Source organism: Chrysochloris asiatica, unplaced genomic scaffold (assembly GCF_000296735.1).
Source record: "Chrysochloris asiatica unplaced genomic scaffold, ChrAsi1.0 scaffold00183, whole genome shotgun sequence".
Taxonomy (NCBI): Eukaryota; Metazoa; Chordata; class Mammalia; order Afrosoricida; family Chrysochloridae; genus Chrysochloris; species Chrysochloris asiatica.
Window position 1 is genome coordinate 1659256 of NW_006408701.1, and position 21008 is coordinate 1680263.

Sequence of the window (21008 nt, forward strand, 5' to 3'; positions counted from 1 at the left end):
TTGAATAATAGTGATATTAACTGGTCTTCCTCGTAGACATATGGGTAGTATCCTATCACAGAAAGTATTTTATTTCAAGAAAAATTTTTAAATCTTCTTTTTGATGATGAATGTGACATCATTCCTCTTCAATTTGTCATTCCTGGCATAGTTAACTATATGATTGTCCAATTCAAGATGGCCAGTACCGGTTCATTTCAGCTTACTAATGCCTAGGATATTGATCTTTGTGTTCCATTTCATTTTTTACAACTTTCAGTTTTACTAGATTCATAACTTTGTACATTCCACATTCTCATTATTAATGGATGTTTGCACCTAATTTCTTCTCATGTACATCAATCAGCAAGTGAAGTTCCTGAAAGCTTTGCCTTCCAACCTAACACCAACAACAAGCCACACGGTTCAGTAAAAAGTACATTGGCACCCTGAGTTTGAGTCCCATTTCTATCTCTAATTGACTTTGGATCTTGGCAAAGGCATGTCACCTCTCTAAGCCTCAGGGGTTTTTTCATCCAAAACTTGACTAGACATACCTGTGTAGACACTGGAGTCACAGGTCATGAAATAGCATACTTGGAACCAAGAGAGTAGCTAACATACAGGGGAAACGTGAAAGATCCCTGGTGGCACACTGGTTAAAGCATCAGGCTTCTAATCGAAAGGCTGGCAGGTCAAACTCACCCACTGTTCCACAGGAGAAATATGAGACAGTTGACTTCCCTGAAGATTTACAGCCTCAGAAACCTTATGGAGTAGCTTTACTCTGTCCCATAGGGTCCCGTTGTTGTTGTTAAGTGCCATCAAGTCGGTTCTGACTCATAATGGCCTTGTATAGGGTTTCCAAAGAGGGGCTGGTAGGTTTGAACCACCGACCTTGTGCTTCAAACTGTCCTTTTCAGTAGAGCAGTGGGAAAGGGGGAAAGTAGTTCGTGAAGTTTTCTTCTTTAGGGATTCTTCAGCCTGTGCACTTCCCAGCTTTTGAAACTAGTGACAGCATCTGGAACTGACTCATTGCTTTTCTCTCCTATTCCAGAGCTCCTCTGAGACATCATCTGAACTTACTCGCTCACCATCCTTGACCAGCAGCCAGCTGTCCATTGGTTTCAGCACCCCAGCCACCTCTAAGGGCTGTTTGGATTCTTCAGCTGCTCGGCACAAGATGGCTTTAAACCCCCGGAAACAAAAGATCAAGATGAACCTTAAAGCGACTGTAAGTCCTTTAGGAATAAACTCGATTTTCAATTGTTTGTGTAATGCAAAGCGAGTTTCAACTTTGGCAATTAGTTTTGGGGACTCATACCTTCTACTTGGATTCCTGGTGTAGTGCTGTAGGATGTGCACTGCACTGCAAACCACAAGGTCAGCAGTTCAAACTCACCAGCTGCTTCTCAGGAATCCTGTACGGGGGCGCTATGAGTTGGACTCAACTCAACGGCATTTAGCAACAATAACAACAACAACCCTGGGTGTTGTTATTTCTTTCAACTCCGAGTGAATCCATGTGACAGAGAACTGCACCATAGAGTTTTCTAGGCTGTAATCTTTATGGAAACAGGCGGTTAGGCCTTTCTCCTGCAGAACCTCTGGTGAGTCCAAACCAGCAAACTTTCAGTTACCAGCTGAGTGCCTAACTGTTGTGACACCAGGGCTTCTAGATCATAGGGAGGGATAGTCAAGTTGTGAGACTGTCCTGAGCTTGACACTCCCAGAAAAGTGAGAGAAAGTTTATAGCTAGTTAACCTACCCATTTAGAACTTATATACAAGTGACTGAGGAAAGCAGCAAGTGATTAAACGCCCCCCCCCCCAAAACTGCTTATTTACTTTGCATCTGGGAATTCACTCAACCCACTGTAGAGAAACTTCACCCCTAGCCCAGAGCAAGATTATTTTAGCTTTTAATTAGATGACATGCTTGAGTGACAAATGGCAAGGCTTCCAGCAACTCCAAACATTCATAACTTGGCTGTTAGCCCCTCGAAGATCATTGTGTTCTTTTAAAGAATTATTTCTATGAGATCAGATTGACAGCAGCAACTCCATAGTTTAGGGGAGACGCTTTAGGGGCACTGAGTTTGGATGGATGGTGGTGAAACAAGTCAGAAAAGGATGTCAAGAAAGATAGCAGAACTTGAAGAATATTACCTAGGTCACTGAATTATCCAGGCAGAAATTGTTGAATGCCTTGCTGTCATTCTTCACCAAAAAAAAAATAAAAATAATTCTCCATGTCAAACAGATGTCACAAAGTCCTGCCACATGAATTTCTAAGAAGTGGAGCTACACTTAAACCAGCTGTTTATGTTAGATGCATCGTCACAGCTCAGACTCAGAGATCTGACATAAAGAGAAGTGACAGCTGAAAACAGAGATGATAGAAACAAACTGGCCAAGAACCTTGCCCAGCTCAATCAATAGCTCCTTCAGGACTATACTGAATCATAGTTTTAAAACAAATAAACAACAACAACAACAAAAAAAAAACCCCGCCAAAACTAAATCCACTGCCATCAAGTCGATTCTGGCTCATAGAAACCCTATAGGACAGAATGGAACTGCTCCTTAGTGTTTTTGAGACTGCAAATTTTGGGAGCAGAAAACCTCATCTTTCTACCCCAGAGAGGCTGGTGTGTTTGAACTACTGACGATCTTGTGGTTAGTAATCCAGTGTTTATTCTAAAGTGCCACCAGCGCTCCTTGTTCAGTATAATGGTGGGTGGTGGGTTGGATTATGTTGTCAGTCCAACTCGTATTGTCGTTGTTGTTAAGTGCCGTCCACTCTGGGTGGAAGCCGTTGGAAATAACTTCCATCTTTAATGCTATCGATGTTCTCAGCATGGTCATTTGGGTGTCAAGAACGCTTTTCCTGATTCCCCTCCCCCACACACACACCTTTAACCACCATGAAAAGGTGGGTGAAGACCAACACTTCAGTCTGATTCAAGCTCTTTCTCTCCCTGTTTTAGGTGAAATCAAAGCAGGAGGAGGAGCCAGGCCTACCACTGGCTTCTGAAGAAATGAAGAGTACAAAGCCACCCAAAGAAACTGACCAAAAGAAGCGGAATAAAGCAGGTTGGCACATCAGAACTTTCATTCAGAAATATGTATTGTGAGCTTAAATGTATTGTGAGCTATATGAAGAGGACCCTGTTGCCTTGGTTCTTAGAGAACTTTCCATTTAAGATGCATGCTAAGGTAGCCCAGTTTCTTTGCCTGAACTGCCAAATAAATGCAATGGCCACTTGTTCAGGACTTAGGTAAATGTTGTACCTGGTTCCTATTTTATAGAAATGAATTTCCAATAATAGAGGTGTTTTGTTTGCTGGTTTGTGTTATCCTCTGAGTCTACTGTACGTGTCGAGTTCCTCAGTGAGTGCAGTTATCTGAGGGCAGGCAGTGAGTCCCCTTCAGTGATCCCCATCATAAACAGAACCAGACAAGAACAACAAAGATGGCTCCTTACCCCTTTTTAAAGTCACCTTTCCCTTCTGGTAAAGAGAAAAGGTCTTATGTTAACAATGAGACCAGTTCCCATAGCCATGGGCAAAACAACATGAGCAGCTGCGGACAGATGTCCTTGGCAATCAACACCCTTCAAATTCTCAAGCAACAAATAACACCAGAGTGAAAATCTGTGTATGTGCACATATGTAGATGTTGGCTTCAGCTAATAGAATGCTGATTTCAAGCATTACTTGCTAAAACAAAATTCCAGTTCCACAAAGGATTTCACACATGGCTCAAAGACAGGATATCCCATTTTCCCATGAAAACGAACAAAACAGTCACACACACACAATGTGTGTGCAAATACACACAACAAAACGTTAAAATAAGAAGAAATTAAATGAGTGATCTCTTTCTTTTTATCGTTTTCATATTTATTTTTAATACTTGCCTTATTTCACTCAGAGGGTGAAACTGAGTTAGTGTCCATAGGGGCAGATACTTGGGTTTTCCATATAAGGAGAGTGGTGTGGAGTGTAACCGGCTATGCTCCACTAGATGGAGCTAGGGATGCAGCAGATGGTGAGGGGGAAAGGCAGCCAAGGATCCTCTTACCTGGCAATCCAACTAGACTGGAGAAGAGGAGGAGCAGTTTGTATCATCGTTGCCTTGTGTTTAACCTGAAGCCTGTGACTGATGGAATTGCTAAGGCTCTATAAGAATAGCTTTGTGTGCACAATACTACTACATAGGGCTATTTTAATACAAAAGAGAAGAAAAGGGGCCATCATCTCACCTTCCAAGTAATTCCTGTTTTTGTTGTTGCTGTTAAGTGCCGTCAAGTCGGTTCCGACCCATAGCGACCCTGTACAGGGTTTCCGAGGGTGTAAATCCTTACGGGAGTAGAAAGCCTCATCTTTCTCCCGCGGAGCGGCTGGTAGTTTCGAACCGCTGACCTTAAGGTTTGCAGCCCGATTCGTAACCACTACGCTACCAGAGCTCCTTTTGGCACCTTTCAATATATTTATTTGTTAATATATATCAAAAAATAGATATATAAAGCAACGCGTGCACACATATGACCTGAAAATTCAAGCCATTTAGAAAAGTATTCACTTTAAAACATAAATGTGAATTACAAAGTAAGAATATTTCCTTCCCTCTGGAACTGAAGCATCAGTCCACTTCTTCAAAGGGAATCACCGATGGGTTGCACACCTAATGGTAAATAGAACTATTGAAAAAATGGTAAGGAGCTAACTCTGAAATCAGCTCATAAAACTGGTCGTCCCTTTGATTTAAGTGTTTCCAACTGCAGCAGGCTAATTGTGATCAGATTGTTCTCTATCTTCTGAATAGCTGCCTCTTCAGAATTGGGAATTCAATGGCAAATAGGTACTCATTGGGACAGGGTGGAGTATTCTTATTTTAGGAAGTCAAAAGCATGCATATTTCTCCTATTTCTATTTGGTACAGGTCCCTCAAGCCAGCTACAGAGCAACAAAGCTGAGATTTCTGATACAAAGACAGCAGATCAGGCTTCAAGCACTGCTACTGCTGGGAGTCAGGGCTACCCAGTACCAACAGCACCTGGGAGAAAACGTGGCAGGAAAGGATATAGTATTTCAAGAAGGGGTGAGGGTGGGCCCAGAGGAAGAAGCCTTAAAAAATCCAGCCGAAGTCATGATCTAAAAGATAGATCTGAGCCCCCATCTACTAAGACGATTGCCAAGGATTCCCCTGTCTGGCACTTGCCATTGGAGAAGCAAGTTAGGGAGCGATCCACGACTCCACAAGCCGACCCAGCTACCCCTCAGGAGTTGCTTTCAGTTAAAAAGGGCACAAGAAAGATCTGTGGGAGCACAGATGAAGCCAGAAAAATACCAGTACCACAACCCATAGCTGAAGACATGCCAGAGACCATGGTTAAGGTTTCTGGGACCAAGAAGAGAGAAGACAGATCTTCTCTTTCATCTGTAGTGAAAGGTTCTACAACCCGAGGAGAGGCCTTCCCCTCAGTGAGAGCTAGGGACCAGGCATGTATGGATCCTTCTCATATCCAGTCAGAAGGGAAAGCAGCTTCCAGCCTTGATTCACAAAATGCCCAATTTAAAGGGGAGTCAACCAAGGATACCCCAAGTCTCATCAAACACAAGTCTCCCAGACATGTGCTCCAGGCCTTTATAGCAGGTGCTGCTGAGAGACTGCCTCCCATAAGCAGTCCCGAGGATTTGGAGAGGCCTGAAGATTGTCCACAAGTCTCAGATACAGTGAGTACTTCAGAGGAGGAGAGTGGTTCTGAGGATCAGCTGGCTGCTGAACATTCTTTCCAGTCATTGAAGAAACCTGAGGATGAACAAGAAGTCTCCTCAGAACCGAAAAGTTTAGTTGTGAAATTGAGCAGTTCTGGCAAGCCGGTGGCTCCCAGACACTCATTACATGCCTTGGGAAAGCCTGAAGATGAACAAGAAATCTTCTCAGAATCCGAGAATACTTCAGAGGAGGGAAGCAGTTCTGATGAGCAGCTGGCTACTGGATACTCTTCCCAGTCCTTGGAAAAGCCTAAAGATGGGCAAGACGTCTTCCCAGAATCAAAACTTTTTGTTGAAGGAGCAAGCATTTCTGAGAGGCATCTGATTCCCAGATGCTCTCCCCAGGCTTGGGGAGAACCCGAAAATGAAGAAGTCTCCACAGGATCCAATAGTTATGTTGAAAAGTACAATAGTGCTGAGGATTGGAGCAGTTCTGAGGAAGACCTGTCTCCCAGCCTCCCTTCCCAGACCTGGGGAGAGCCTGAAGACGAACAAGAGGACACTCGTGAGGAGCAGCAGTCACCTGAATACTCTCCTCAGCCCTTCAAGAGGCCAGTTGTTCAGCAGCAAATCTCCTCAGATTCAACTTCTACAGAATTTAGTGGTTCTATGGAACCAGTGTCTTCCAGATACCCTTTCCAGCCATGGGCTCCTGCCTTTGAGCAACAAGTCTCTGTAGGGTCAGAGGGCACTGATGTTAACTGGGACATGCCTATGAAGTCCCCGCCTTCCAGAGTCCTTTCTAAGCATTCAACAAAGCCTAAAGTTGGGCAAGAAGCCTTCTCAGATCCAGAGAGTACTACTGTTGAGGGGATTCCTTTTATGGAGCCTAGGCCTCTTGGACATTCTCAGCGTGTAGTGAAAGCAGTCCTTGAGCAAGAAATCTCCGTTGGTCCAGAAATCACTACTGCTGATGGAAACATTCCTAGGCATGCACTGTCAACCAGATGTCCTGCCCAGCCTTTGGTGAGACCAGTAGTTGAACAAGATGTCTCCTCAAGTGCAGAGAGTACCGAAGTTTCTATGGAACTGCTGCCTCCCAGACGCACTGTACAGCCACGGGTTGGCCCCAAAGCCAAGCAACAAGTCTCTTCATTTCCAGAAAGCACCGGAAGCATTTCTGTGGAGCAGCTGCCTTCCAAACGTACTTCCCAGCCCTTGATGAACCTTAATGTTGAAGAAAACGTGTTCTCAGGTTCTGAGGGTGTTGCTGCTGAGAGGATCATTTCTATGGAGCCAGTGCGCCCCAAATATCCTTCCAAGTCCTTGACAAATCCTAAAGTCAAGAAAGTCTTTTCAGGGAGCACTCCTGTTAAGGAGCTGCTGCCTCCTGGAAGCCCTTACCAGCCCTCGATGAGGCCTGAATTCCAGCCACGGATCATAAGCCTAGATTCAATGAGTGCCTCTGCAGAACGGAGAGGTTCTGTGGAGCCGCTCCTTCCCAAGCGCCCTTTCGAGTCATGGGCGAAGCCTAAATTCGAGCAAGAAGCCTCTGCAGATTCAGAGAGTACTCCTTTTGAGGGAGGCTTTTCTAGGGAGTTGTCACCTTCCAAACATCCTTCTCAGACCCAGATGAAACCAAAAGTCAAGCAAAACATCGCCTCAGGTTCAAAATGGAGCGATTCTGTGGAGCCAATAGCTCCCAAATCCCATCCCCAGCCATGGCTGAACCCTAAAATTGAGCAGCAAGTATCTACAGGTCCAGAGAGCGATTGTGAGAGGGCTGTGTCTCTGGAGCTGCTGGCTCCCAAGCAGCCACCCCGGTCCATTGTGAGGCATAAAGTCCAGCAAATTTCCTCAAGTTTTGAGAGTGCTGCTGTTGAGGGGGCTAATTCTGGAAAGCCACTGCCTCTCAGGTATCCTGCCCAGTGTTTATCGAAGTCTAAAGTCCAGGAAATGTCCTCACGTCTGGAGAATACTGTTGTGGAAGGAGGCACTCCTAAGAAATCAACGCTTTCTAAGAGTCCTTCCAAGTCGTATGTGAAGTTTATAGCAGAGCAAGTCTTTTCAGGTTCAGAGAGCCCAGCTGCTGAGGGGTATCCTTGTGTGGATCCTCTACCCCCAAATTATCCTTCCAAATCTATGGTGCAGGCTCCAGTTGAGCGCCAAGTGTGCTCAGGTTCTGATAAAGCTGATATTGAGGCAGGCATTTCTGGGAAGGTGATGCCTACGAAGTTTCCTTTGCAGAAGAAGCCTGAAGACCAACACAAAGTTTTCTCAGGCTCAGAGAATACTCCAGAGAAGACCAGCTCTCACAAACAGCCACCTTCCAGACGTCCTTTCCAAGCCGCAGAATTCCCGCCACAGAGTTCCCCAATGGGCTCAGTGAGTGTACCTGTTGAACGGAGCAGTCCTGAAAAGAAACTGCCTCCCAAACACCCTGCCCAAGCTCTTGGAGATCCGGAAGAAAAACGAAAGGTTTATTCACATTCCATGAGTGCTACTGCCGAGGGAACCATTTCTGAGAGTGACCCTGGCAGCGGCTCCTTACCAAGAGCCTCAATTTCTCCAAACAAAACCAAGAAATACAGCCAAGGCTCCGAAGACCTCAAGTACATCTCATCCTTTACTAACAAACCCGTGAAATCCACCATTGCTCCTGCTCCTGGAGTCCTTTCCCCTAAGAAAGAAGTTCTTAAGAAAGACGATGAGAATCCCAAGCATGCAGGCTCATCTCCCAATGTTGAAAATCTTTTTGGAGTGAAGCTGAGAAGAATCCCATCCTCACAGCACAAGAGTGAGAAACAAGGTGATTTAACCAAACTTCCTACAAGCCCCTTGGGTCCAACTTCATCAACCATAGAGAGAAAGCAGCAAGTTAAAAGAAATGCCTCACAGGGGAACTTGGGCACCTCAGAGAACCTCACCAAAATATCTAATCTGGCAGAGAAGCAGCAGGTGGGACCCAAATCTGACGATATAAGCAAGAAGCAGCCAACTCACAAGATCACAGGTGAGACTTAAGTTGCCCAAAAGGCAAGTAGGTAACAAGTGGAAGGAATAACTAGAAATCAAAGTCTTGGATGAGAGGAAGTCTGCTCTAGCCTGGTTTACTAAATTGTTAATTTAATCGGGCTGTTTTATGGATTTTGAAGCAGTGTAGTGCCCCATTCTAGATCAGTAAATTTGGAAGTGGTTAATTTTTCCCAAGGGCATCTCCCTCTGGATACCCATCCACACTGTAGAATGCAGCAGAATGTAGAACCTCCCCCATTTCCTCCCTCTCACCTCCCTTGAACACTTTACATTTGGATGGACCTTTATGGTTCTCTCAAACTACTTTTATATGTATTCTGCCTTCACCAACACTATGTGGATTTTTTTTTTAAGCCAATTGTGTTCAGACTCTCTCTTTATTTTTTAAACTTTTTGTGAATTGGATGAAAGTTTACAGAGCAGATCAGTTTTCCATTCAATGTTTCACACACATATTGTTTCATTGCAATCGCCACAATGTAGCATCACTTATCCCACTTCCTCCTCTGTTTCCTGTTTCCATTTCTCCTTCTTTTCTAACCCTTCTGACCTTTGTGCCTGAGTAAGCTGCCCTTTTGATCTCAAATGTTTGATTATTCTAAGGTGTGCATACCTCCTTAGTGCTATTGATCCCCTTTACAGGCTTATTGTTTCACTGAAAAATGAGCCATGAGGTAGTTCATTTCCAGGTCTGAAGGGTGACTAAATGCCATAGTCTCAGGGGGCAGGGGGTAGGGGGAGGGGTGTCCACCAATCTTTCTGACCAGTAAGCCTGGTCTTTTTTTTTTTTTTTTTTTTAATAATTTTGAGTTGTGTTCCACACTTTTCTCCCACTCTATCAGGACCTTCTAATGATGATCCCTTTCAGAGTAGTTGGTAGTGGTAGTTAGGGACCATCTAGTTCTTCTGATCTTAGGGTCATGGATACCGATGTTCACGTGGCCCATTAGTACATTGGAATAACGACTTTGATTTTTCTTCACTCTTCATTCCTCTGGATATGGAGAGACCAATAGTTACACCATAGATGGCGAGTCGTGAGCTTTTAAGACCCAAGTTGCAACTCACCAAAGCAGGACGGAGAACATTGTGTTTGTGGACTATGTTATGACAGCTGATCTTGGTGTCCCCAGGGCTCATGGTCTTGAGCCTCCGGGCCCAGTGACTCATTCCCTCAGCATGCTTGGTTATGTCTAAGATGTTTTCATAACTTTGCCCCCTGTATACTCCACCACATTCAGTGTAAACATTTCTATTTGTACAACCGTCTTCACTGACCAGTAATAGCTGAGAATCTCAAGCTTGGGGACCTTTTAAGCACTAGCCTCTTCCACAATCCTCATATCTTCACACTCACCATCGCTCAGTCTTGTGTTTGCCTGTAAAAAGACCCATGTAGACACACTTGCATAAGGCACTGTGAAGTAAGAAAAACTATGTGTTTGTTTGTTTGTTTGTTTGTTTGTTTGTTTGTTTGTTTGTTTGCCTTGAGACTAGAGAAATGACATCAGTGACCTGGCAACCACTGTGAGCCTATAGGATAGATTGGAACTGCCTGCCCATTAGGGTTCCCAAGACTGTAATCTTTACAAAAGCAGATCAGCAATTCTTCTGCCTAGTGGTTTTAAGTTAAAACCACCCACCTTTCTGGTAGCAACTTAACCCTTTACCACTGTACCACTGGGGCTCCTCTCCCCTGATTTAGGGATGAGAAAAGACATGGACAAGGGAGGGAAAGGGACCAGTAAGGCGACAGTATGTCCGGGTGGTTAAAAAGTACCCCTTCTTTGGCGGGGGTCGGAGGTGGCACAAAAGAAGGAGGTTCTTCTCCCCTTAATAGCCCTTTCATCTGGCAAATAACAAGGATTTCATTTGGGACACTATTGTGGACAAGCCCCAGTCAGGCTTCAGACCCTGGCTGCCTAACTGCAGCTCTAACTCCTTTCATTTCTTTCTCAGGAAAGGCTCCTGGGCAGCAGCTGGATTCTACCACCTCAGAGCTGCCTCAGACAAGCATGGTAAAGCAAAGGCAGAAGACTTTCCAGAGCTACATTCCTGTGAAAGAAGTTAACATCAAGAAGGGAACTGGAGCCAGGGCTGAGATTAAGGAGCCTCAGTTTGGGGTAAGGCCTGCGGCAGCCCTGAAAACATCCCAAAAGCTTGCTGGAGTCACTGCTTCCGCTTCCTTTGGAAACTCTGTCAGGCATACAGCTCCACATCTCTTTGTGTATTCATCAAGGCAGAAGACATCTTCAGGGGACAAGTCAGGCTTTGTATTTACACAGAGACACCCTACTTTATGCTCTTAAAGAGTTCGTAAAAAGTAATGAACATGAGGAGAGTCTGTAGACCAAATCCTTTCCAAAAGACTCCAGAGTAGGGTTCCGTGAAAGTAGCTGTGAGAAACAAGGTTGTTGTTGTTGTTAAGTGCCTTCGAGTCGGAGCCAACCCATAGCGACCCTGTACAGGGTTTCCGAGGGTGTAAATCCTTACGGGAGTAGAAAGCCTCATCTTTCTCCCGCAGAGCGGCTGGTAGTTTCGAACCACTGACCTTAAGGTTCGCAGCCCGATTCGTAACCACTACGCTACCAGAGAAACAAGGTGGTAGTTATTAATTGCCCTTGAGTCAATTCTGACTCCTGGTGACCCCATGGATATGGAGTACAGCCACTCCATTGGATTGTCATGGTTGTGGCCTTTTGGAGTATGTCATAAAATCCCCAAAGATTGGGGTAAGGGTTAGTGATTATTCTTATAGATATTTTGTGCCTATAAATATGTATTTATATATATCTATATGGAGAAGGAGCTCTGGTAGCGTAGTGGTTACAAATCGAGCTGCTAACCTCAGGGTCAGGAGTTCGAAACTACCAGCTGTTCTGTGGGAGAAAGATGAGGCTTTCTGCTCTCATAAAGATTTACAGCCTCAGAAACCTTGTGCAGGGTCACTGTGAGTCGGTACCGACTCCGGGGCACATAACAACAACAACAACATATATATGGAGAGAGAGAGAGACCTGGTGTGGCACTGCAGGGCTAATGCGCTGGACTGCAAGGTCGGTTTGAGCCACAAGGTCAGTCACTCCTTGGAGACCCTATATAGGGTCGCTATGAGTCAACCGACTCGATGGCACTTAAAAACAACATATATATGTATATGATTGAAATATAAATGAATTCAAACTCTACATCCTAAGGTTTTCAATGAACATTCCATTTCTGGGTACTGTTGACTTTTGTGGATTTGCTGTTTGAATTTCTTCATATGGATTTGATTTTGTGTGGCACCTTCCTATAAGTTTCAGACTATGTTCTGTGATAAGCTAGGCTAATGGATCAGGGATGATGGTCTTGCTTCCAATGTCCTATTTGCAGTGCCTTTGTAAGTGTTGGAATGAAAAACCTGTTATCAAAACTGCAGAAAATGGACTCAAGAAAACATTAATTTACATATCAAAGAGATATGTATAAGTGCCTATACTTTTAAGTGGTTACTAAATTTGTTGAGGGATCACGACCTGTTTGACTAATTTCAAAGCTGTTTTCTTTCTTTTTTGTTTTTTTTTTTTTTACCATTAGCATATATATGGGAGTAGGCTCACCCAAGGGCAAAGTCGTCTGTGGCTCCGTGTAGACCTATTTTAGGGTTCTAAGAGGAGAATAGCTATGAAGTTTCTGTCAGAGGAGAGGCTCTAGACCAGCTCATTTAGTCCAGTTGTGTTGTTGTTAAGTGCTATTGAGTCTGTTTTGTGTAGATTTCAGAGTAGTGGAAGTGGATACTGTTGAAAATTCAAAACTGCCTGATTGGGGACAGGGGACTCTAGGATTACATTCTCTTCTAATACACAGAGTGCTTCCACACAAATGTCCACAATTGATGCTAGTTTACTTTTTTTTTTTTAAGTTTTTATTGTGTATTGAGTGATAGTTTACATGGGAGAGCATCAGCTTTACATTCATCCTATCGTATTTCGTTTCATTGCGATAATTACAATTCCCTCCATGCATTCAACAGCTTTTGCTTCCATTCCCTCTTTTGCTTCGGATGTACACCAAAGCACTCAGGAATATATAACCATTCAAACAACCAAAGGGCCTGTCCCCCAGCCACCAGCACACAGTCCCTTTCCCTCCCTGAGTCCAGAATCCCCAGCCGCTCCATCTCTCCACGTCATTGTCTCTGCCTCCATCTCTGGTGCCTGCTGCTTATCTGAGTAGGGCCCCACACTCCACTCTTCTCCCTTGATGGTCCCGGGGTCCTCCGCTCCTAGACTGCAAGATCAACCACTCCTCTCCTCTTTTAAGGAGTAGTAAAATACTAGAGGCCTTAAAATATTTACTGATGAAGATCAAAGACCACAGCCTTCGGTATGGATTACATCTCAATGTCAAGAAAACAAAAATCTTCACCACTGGACCAATAAACAACATTCTTATCAATGGAGAAAAGATTGAAGTTGTCAAGGACTTTATTCTTCTTAGATCAACTATCAACGCTCCCAGAAGCAGCAGTCAAGAAATCAAATGACGTATTGCATTAGGCAAATCTGCTGCATGAGACCTTTTTAAAGTGCTTCTTGAAGAGCAAAGATGTCAGCTTGAGGACTAAGGTGCACCTGACCCAAGCCATGGTATTTTCAACAACCTCATATGGATGCGAAAGCTGGACAGTGAATAAGGAAGATCATAGAAGAATTGATGCCTTTGAGTTGTGGTGTTGGAGGAGAATACTGAAAGTGCCATGGACTGCCAAAAGAACCAATAGATCTGTGTTGGAAGAAGAGCAGCCAGAGTGCTCCTTGGAGGCCAGGATGGCCAAACTTCCTCTCTCATACTTTGGACATATTGTCAGGAGATATGACTTCTCCAGTTGCTGAAGAAGGATATCATGATTGGTAATGTGGAGGGTCAGAGAAAAGGAGGAAGACACCCAATGAGATGGACTGGCCAAGTGGCAGCATCGATGGACTCAAGCGTGGCAATAGTAGTGAGGTTGGCCCAGGATCGGGCAGTGTTTCGTTCTGCTGTGCATAAGGTGGCTATGAGTCAGTACCTACTCAATGGCACCTAACAACAACAACAAAATACTAGAGAGGGACGTGATAACTCTGGAGGATAAGCACAGAAATGCAAACCACAAGGTCAGTGATTTAAGCCCACCAGCCACTCCTTGGGAGGAAAATAGGCTTTCTGCTCCCACAAAGATTTAAAGCCTCAGAAACCCTATACAGGGTTGTTATGAGCTAGAATCAACATGATAGCACGTAACAACAAAGTACTAGGGAAAAGGTTATTCTCAAGTTCAATAATTTTCCTGTTACCTTGTGTGTATGCATGATTAGACAGTCTTTGCTTTCAAGTCTGAAAAGTGGTAAGCTTGAGCCAAAGGGCTTTCTGTGCTATTTCTTTCACCTATCTATCCATCTAGCATCTATCTGTCTGCCTAGCATCTGTCTTTTTACTTTGGCCACCATTGAGCTTATAGGATCCTAGACAATGCTTTGTACCCTGTGGTCTCCTGAACAAGAAACTTTCTTTTTATTATGTCGGGACTTACAAGTTTTCTGTTTCCTGTGTTTATTCCAGAGAGTTAACCCCGCAAATGAAGGTCAACAGAAGACTTTTGTCTCCAATGTCCAGAGACAGGAGAAGATGGCACCAATAAAGACACCTAAACCTACCAAAGCAGGTAAAAACTCACCACACCTCTACCAACACTCCAGCCCTGAAAAAAGAATCCTGGCAGAATGTTGTAAAACTTGCCATCTTAAGCTCAAACAAGTCATGTACCCAAAATCAGCATCACGATTCTCTCATGGCCCTTGGATTAGATGGTTTAGGAAGGCTCGATGAATCTGCTAGCATAGATCCAGTGGGTAACTCTCAGAGGGTCCTCTAGTCTTTTACTCACTGAAATGTTCCCGTGAAAACCACTTTCCAGTTCACAGCAAAGCAAGATTTTCTCACCTTCTATCTTCCCAATGTAACTGTTCAAAAACAATTTACGATAAAGGCTTAAGAGTCCCTGGGTAGTATAGATAGTTAGTTAAGCACTTGGCTACTCACCGAAAGGCTAGAGAGTGAAACCCACTCAGAAGCACCTAGGAAGAAGGCTTGGCAATCTGCTTGTAAAAGATTGTAGCCACTGAAAACCCTATGGAGCATCGTTCTACTCTGAAACACATGGGGTCGCCCTAAGTCAGAATTGACTTGACAGCAGCTGGTTGATAATGACTGAGTGGTACTGAATTGAACCTATTTTTGAGAAAGTCCAAATATCTGTAACTGTCTGAGAGGCTTGTTTTAGCTCCTTTTTAGGCTGAGCAGAAATGTGATAAGTAGGGAAATAGTAACAGCTGTAAAGAAAACCCTCTGTGCTGGGATATCATAGGATGTGCTCTTATCAGCATCAGTAGGGTATGGATATGGATGCGGCAGGGTGGGGGGGGGGAGGGCTTGTTTTATTTTTTCAGCTAAAGCAGGAGAAAGGGAGAATGGACTTATAATGAATCATCTTTGTCCCCTCCCTTTGTCTCCCTCATGAAGACATTAGACCAGGAACCTAAGAAACATTGCCTGGCTGTGACCTAAAACCAAAAACCAAACCCACTGCCACTAAGTTAATTCCAACTCATAGCGACCATATATAGGGTCTTGGAGACTGTAAATCTTTCTGGGAGCAGACAGCCTCAGTTTTCTCTTGAAGAGCAGCAGCTGGTGGGTTTGAACTGCCAACCTTGCATTAGCAATCTAATGCTTATCCCACAGCACTGACCTGCTTGTTCTTAAATGGTCTTGTAGGCACTCTGTGGAGTGATTCCCAACCCCTGTGCATAAGAGTCCCCCGTGAGATTATAAAAGAGTAAAAATAGCTCTGACTCCTTCCCTAGAGATTCAATATCAGTCAATTCTGGAAATGGCCTGGGCAGTGTTTTGGTTTATTTTCAGTGTCCTACCCACCCACCCAGGGAGCCCTGGTGGCATAGTGGGTTACAAGTTGGACTGATAACCACAAGGTCAGCAGTTCAAATGTACCAGTCTCTCCATGGGGGGAAAATGAGGCGTTCTGCTCCCATACAGATTTCCAGCCCCGGAAACCCTGTAAAGGATTGCTATGAGTTGGAATCAACTTGGTGGTATACAAACACCACCACCCACCTACCCACTGCCATCAAGATGATTCTGACTCATAACGACCCTAAAGGACACAGAACTGCTCTTTAGGGTTTCCGGAACTATACATCTTTAGAGGAGCAGACACCTACCTCATCATTCTCCCTTGGAACAGCCTACCTTGTGGTTAGCAACCCAATGCTTAACCCACAGTGCCACCAGGACTCTTTTTAAGTGCCCTAGGTGATCCTTGGAGGCCAAGATGGCTAGGCTTCGTCTCTCATACTTTGGACACATTGTCCGGAGAGAACAGTCGCTGGAGAGGGATGCCATGCTGGGTAGGGTGGAGGGTCAGAGAAAAAGGGGAAGACCCCCAACGAGATGGATCAGCCAGGTGGCATCATTGATGGCGTCAAGTGTGGCGGCGGTAGTGAGGTTGGCCCAGGATCGGACATTGTTCCGTTCTGCTGTGCATGGGGTCGCTATGAGTCGGTTCCGACTCGATGGCACCTGACAACAACAAGGTGATTCTAATATGTAGTTAGACTTTAGAACGTCCGGTTGAATCTAAGTCACTGAGTCAATCAGCCATAAAGCATGATGGGGGAGTGGAATTGGAGGTAGGAAGCTTGTAGTCTTCTTGGCCATTGCCTTTTCTGAAATTAAAAATGGAACAGATACCATACAGTATCTTTCCCTTCTTATCTGGTTTCAAAAGTGATTGGCAGTTACAGTTGTAGGTATCATCTCTCAGGCCTTACCATGTCCAGGCTCCCGTGGCCATGTTGTTGTGTGATATTGAATAGATACCCCATGTGACTGAGCAGATGTGTTCCATAGGGTTTCTTAGGCTGTGATCTTTATTGGAGAGCCCTGGTAGGGCATTGTAGGATAAGCACTGGACTGCTGACCACAAGGTTGGCAGTTCAAACCCATCAGCCACTCCTTGGAAACCCTATACAAGGTTGCTGTGAGTTGGAACCAACTCAAAGGCATTCAACAGCACCAACAATCTTTATGGGAGGAGAATGCCATGTTTTCTCTCTTTTGGAGCTACTGGTGGGTTAGAACTACTGAACTTTTGGTTCACAGCCAAGTGTTTAACCCTTGTGTCACTATGGCTCCTTCCTGTGGCCAGAGCCATGTTGCTTTCCTTCTTTTGACATACCCATAATGCTTTTGACATTGCCCATGCCCTGAAGGGAGCAGGAATTGGAAATGTGAGCAGAGGAAATTAGAGGAAACATAAAAATTGGGAAAATATGATTGCATCCCATAAACAACAGACCCCAGTATCTCTAGGGCTTCTTACTGCTTGTGTGTTATTTGCTGTGGTTCCAGCTGAAGATCACAAGATGGTTCAAGTGCCTGCCAAGGAAAAAGAAACCAGGAAATCTGCAAGTCTCCCAGCAGCACCTGAAGAGCCAGTTGAGTCGGAAGAACCAGTTTGGTTCTCCATGGCCAAGAAAAAAGCCAAAGCATGGAGCCATATAGCCGAGATCATGTAATAAATAGCTCACTGGTTGAGCATCAGCATTTTGAATGATAATTGCCAGAAGCTGTATGAAGTCCAGTTAGTGGTTTCTTTACTGTGATGATTTTTAAGCTAAAGAGCCTTGATGGTGGTGGTTATGTGCTGTGGAGTCGGTTCCGACTCATAGCGATCCTGTATAGGGTTTCCAAGGCTATAAATCTTTACGGGAGTAGAAAGCCTCATCTTTCGTCCATGGAACGGCTGGTAGTTTCAAACTGCTGACTGTGAGATTGACAGCTCAACTCATAACCACCACACTATCAGAGCTCTTTAAAAGAGCCTTATATATGGAAATTAATGCATAGAATTATTTGAATTATATAAATGCCACAAATGCCTAACTTTCATTATAGTCACTACCAGCATCAGGAAACGCAGCATTTCCCCTATTAAAAACATATCTATGGAAAAACATTGTACTGCTTTAGAATGATAGAATCTTTCACTCAGAGCAATGTGCTTTGGAAAGGAGGAAGCAAAACATTTTGTTAAAGCAAGTAAGAGGTTGCCATTTCTTTTAATCAAATCAAGTATTTTTACTAGAAAATTTCAGATGATTTGGCCCTAGAATCTGCTTTTAGATTTCAGAAGCCTAGTTAAATGCTTCAATTCTTAGGTTGCTACTCTAAGTTTTATAATAAGTTTCTAGAATAGATGGTGGAAGTGAAAATTCTGGGTCTCCAAGAAAAAAATTGACAGTCTCTTAGATAGTCCACTGGCCTTAGAAACATCTTCCCTGCATCCCTTGGGATGGAGCAATGCCTGCAGCTCAGGTGATAGTGACCCACAGAGCACTTGTATAGAGCTGCCCCAGGCCAACCTGCTCCAGACTTGGCAGCAGTGAGAACCTCCCAGGGATCTTAATGGTCTTACTCCTCTGAATGGCTGGTATATCTGTGTTTGGCTTCTTGCCAAACAAAGAATCTTGAGACCCTCTCCAAGTGCCCAGAAATATACTGCCCATCACACATATCCTGTTGTTTTAGCACATCAGATACTAACTTGATACTAAACATTTTTTTATTTGCATGGTCTCACCCAATCACTTGGTGGAATTAAGAGGACACGGGATAGAAAAGCCATATCAAGTAAATCCAATATACCACAGGCCACCTGGCTTTTCTTGCCATTGTCTTTCATAAATGAAGGATTAACAACCCCTTTAGTTACACATCTTCTATAATTACAGTTTTGAGAATCACAATTAATCCTGCTAACAATTACTCACTACTGAAATCATAAAATCCTATCACCATCTTTCCCCACCCTCTCTTCACCAGACTTTCTAGAAAGGAAGAAACTATTCAGTGGGTATTCTCCCTTGTCCCCCTCATCTGGAGATTAAGTACACCCATGAAAGCTTGTAAGTCAGCCACTTCATGCTTTTAGAGTACATCATTTTTGATAAAAAATGTCTAAATTGCCCATCCCTATCAACCCAGTACAATGAATGTTCCTTGATCTCAAGAATCTTCCATTCCAGTTGGAATTTTGAGCAACTGCATCCATAAGCAAAAGTCCAAATCAAATTGTAGCAATTTACACTTGCTCACAGTATCAAACATGTTTATCTTCATATGATTCTGGTCACAGATCAACCCTAGCCATCCAAGCTACATCAAATGGATACCAGCTACAAGTTTGGGAGTTCACACACACCTCCCTGAACTTCAGACCAGCTGTCCCCTTCACTCTTAGCCCTACCCCCAAGGCTAGGTCAGTGCCTATGTACTCAGGAGTTCACATAACTCCCTAAACTTCAGACCAGCCAGCCCTTTCTCTTCTCTCTCTTCTTAAGGTAAATCGGTGGCAATGGAACAAGCCCAAACTCAACCTGCCTCTTCATTGCTGTGTTTCCCGCATTTCCACTCAACAAGTAGACCCAGCTTGCTTGAAACTCAAAAGCCAAACAATCCACTTTTTTTCTTCTTCTTCCTGGGGTTCTTTTACAATCATATATCGTCTGTTTTCTCTGCAGTTCTGGGTAGGTCTGCATCTTTTCAAATGCAAATGTACCAAATCTGAATGTCCTGGGTGGGACTCAGAATTCCACCCAAGACCTCATACTCTACTAAGGCTTAAAGCAAAAATCCTATTTCTGAGCAAATTCGAACTCCCCTTTTAGCAAATCTGTTTGCTTTGGAGGCATCTAGGCAAGAAAAATCCGTGCCCATCAGAGAACATTCCATGAGCACTGAAAGTTAAAGGGAACCAGCGAGCAGTTTAGATAGGGATCTCACACTCCACTCATTCTCTTCCTTTTTGCTTCTGGAATGTCTCCTTTTAAACCTAGCTGGATGGCAAAACTAACCAATCCCAGCCTTAGAGTCCTGTATAACTTCTTTGCATGGTCCCACTCAATCACTTGGTGGGAATTAAGAAGACCTTGGATAGAAAAGCCATATATCCCCTAAATTCAAAGCACCACAATTCCCTTCATGAATAACTCACAGGCACCTTTAGCATAGAGTCCGTTTAATGCTTGGCTAGATCTCCATGAGGTGAATCACCCTAGATGTTCATTCAGGTTCACCAGAAGTAATTAGATCTCCTTCTCCATCTTCTTCCCTTTTAATCCACCCCTAGACATATCAAACACTAAATAAAGCCTCCCTCTCTTTGGTTGCCTGGAATGTAAGCTTAACTCATTTTTTTAGGAGACCCAGAAGTGACCTCTAGTTACAGTTATCACTGTGTCTGCCTCTGTCACCTCAGAGCGACTTGAACGAAAATGTAGACCTGGGCTTCTACCTGTGCCTTTGAATTCGGAGTGGGGCAATCTCCAGAGAGGCAGATAGGTACCAGAACAGATTGAACCCCTTGATGCCTGACTTTGCTGATGATTCTATAATGTAACACTGTAAACCACATGCTCGATTTTAAATTTTATGAAATACATCTTTTCCCTGATGAAGAATCTTTACCTTTTGAACCTGCAAACCTTGAGCTGATTGAATTTTACTTCTTTTATATTCCCAGTGTAAACAGTTTACTTGTAGACATGAGTTATACCTAGGTAAACCCAGTAGAACAGCTGTTATACCTCCCTTCCCCCAACTTTCCTCAGAATGGTTCACTATTAGGTTATTCTTACTCTCAAATCACTCCATTAATGATTCTTTTTCCCAATTAACAACAAAAGTATTTTAAAATTAAGATGTTAAGGTTTTTTGTTGTTGTTGTTTAATGCCTAAAGGCACATTCTAACACATTATCAGCTTCTTTGTAGTTTTCTTGATTTGTACTGTATGCAAAGCAAATAAACACAATAAAGCCTGTTTTGCAGCCTGCCTCAGTCTGTCTGCGACTTGGTGGGTGGGCTGGAAGGACTCCAATAGACAATTGGTAACCCTGGCCTGAGGCTTGTCAGTGTAGCAGAAGGTTCTTAAGAGCCACTGTGCTGAGGCGAGTGGACCTCCAAGCAGGTATGCCCCATCAAGGTGATGGCCTCCGAGTGGCTGTTTGTGTGGGGAGGGGACGGTACTGAAGATCAGGTTTCCATGCCTGTAACTATTTGGGAGCACAGAAGGAGACCAGTGGGAATGCGAGGGGCAGCTAGGGAGAGTATAGGGCCAAGATGGTTGGTGGTGGTGCTCCAGCCTGGCACAGGGGCTACGTCCAAAC

At 44.0% G+C, this 21008-nt stretch overlaps 1 protein-coding gene across 1 annotated transcript in view; it reads left to right on the forward strand.

The window, feature by feature from the left end:
* Positions 1 to 17358, forward strand: part of KIAA1210 (KIAA1210 ortholog) — a 44005-nt gene extending 26647 nt beyond the window's left edge. Inside the window, exons 4-10 of the mRNA XM_006872126.1 lie at positions 1037 to 1213; positions 2969 to 3074; positions 4926 to 8714; positions 10697 to 10860; positions 14324 to 14422; positions 14760 to 14769; positions 17192 to 17358. Coding sequence (XP_006872188.1) covers positions 1037 to 1213; positions 2969 to 3074; positions 4926 to 8714; positions 10697 to 10860; positions 14324 to 14422; positions 14760 to 14769; positions 17192 to 17358 — 4512 coding nt within the window. The remainder of the gene's footprint in view (positions 1 to 1036; positions 1214 to 2968; positions 3075 to 4925; positions 8715 to 10696; positions 10861 to 14323; positions 14423 to 14759; positions 14770 to 17191) is intronic.
* The last annotated feature ends 3650 nt before the right edge of the window (positions 17359 to 21008 follow it).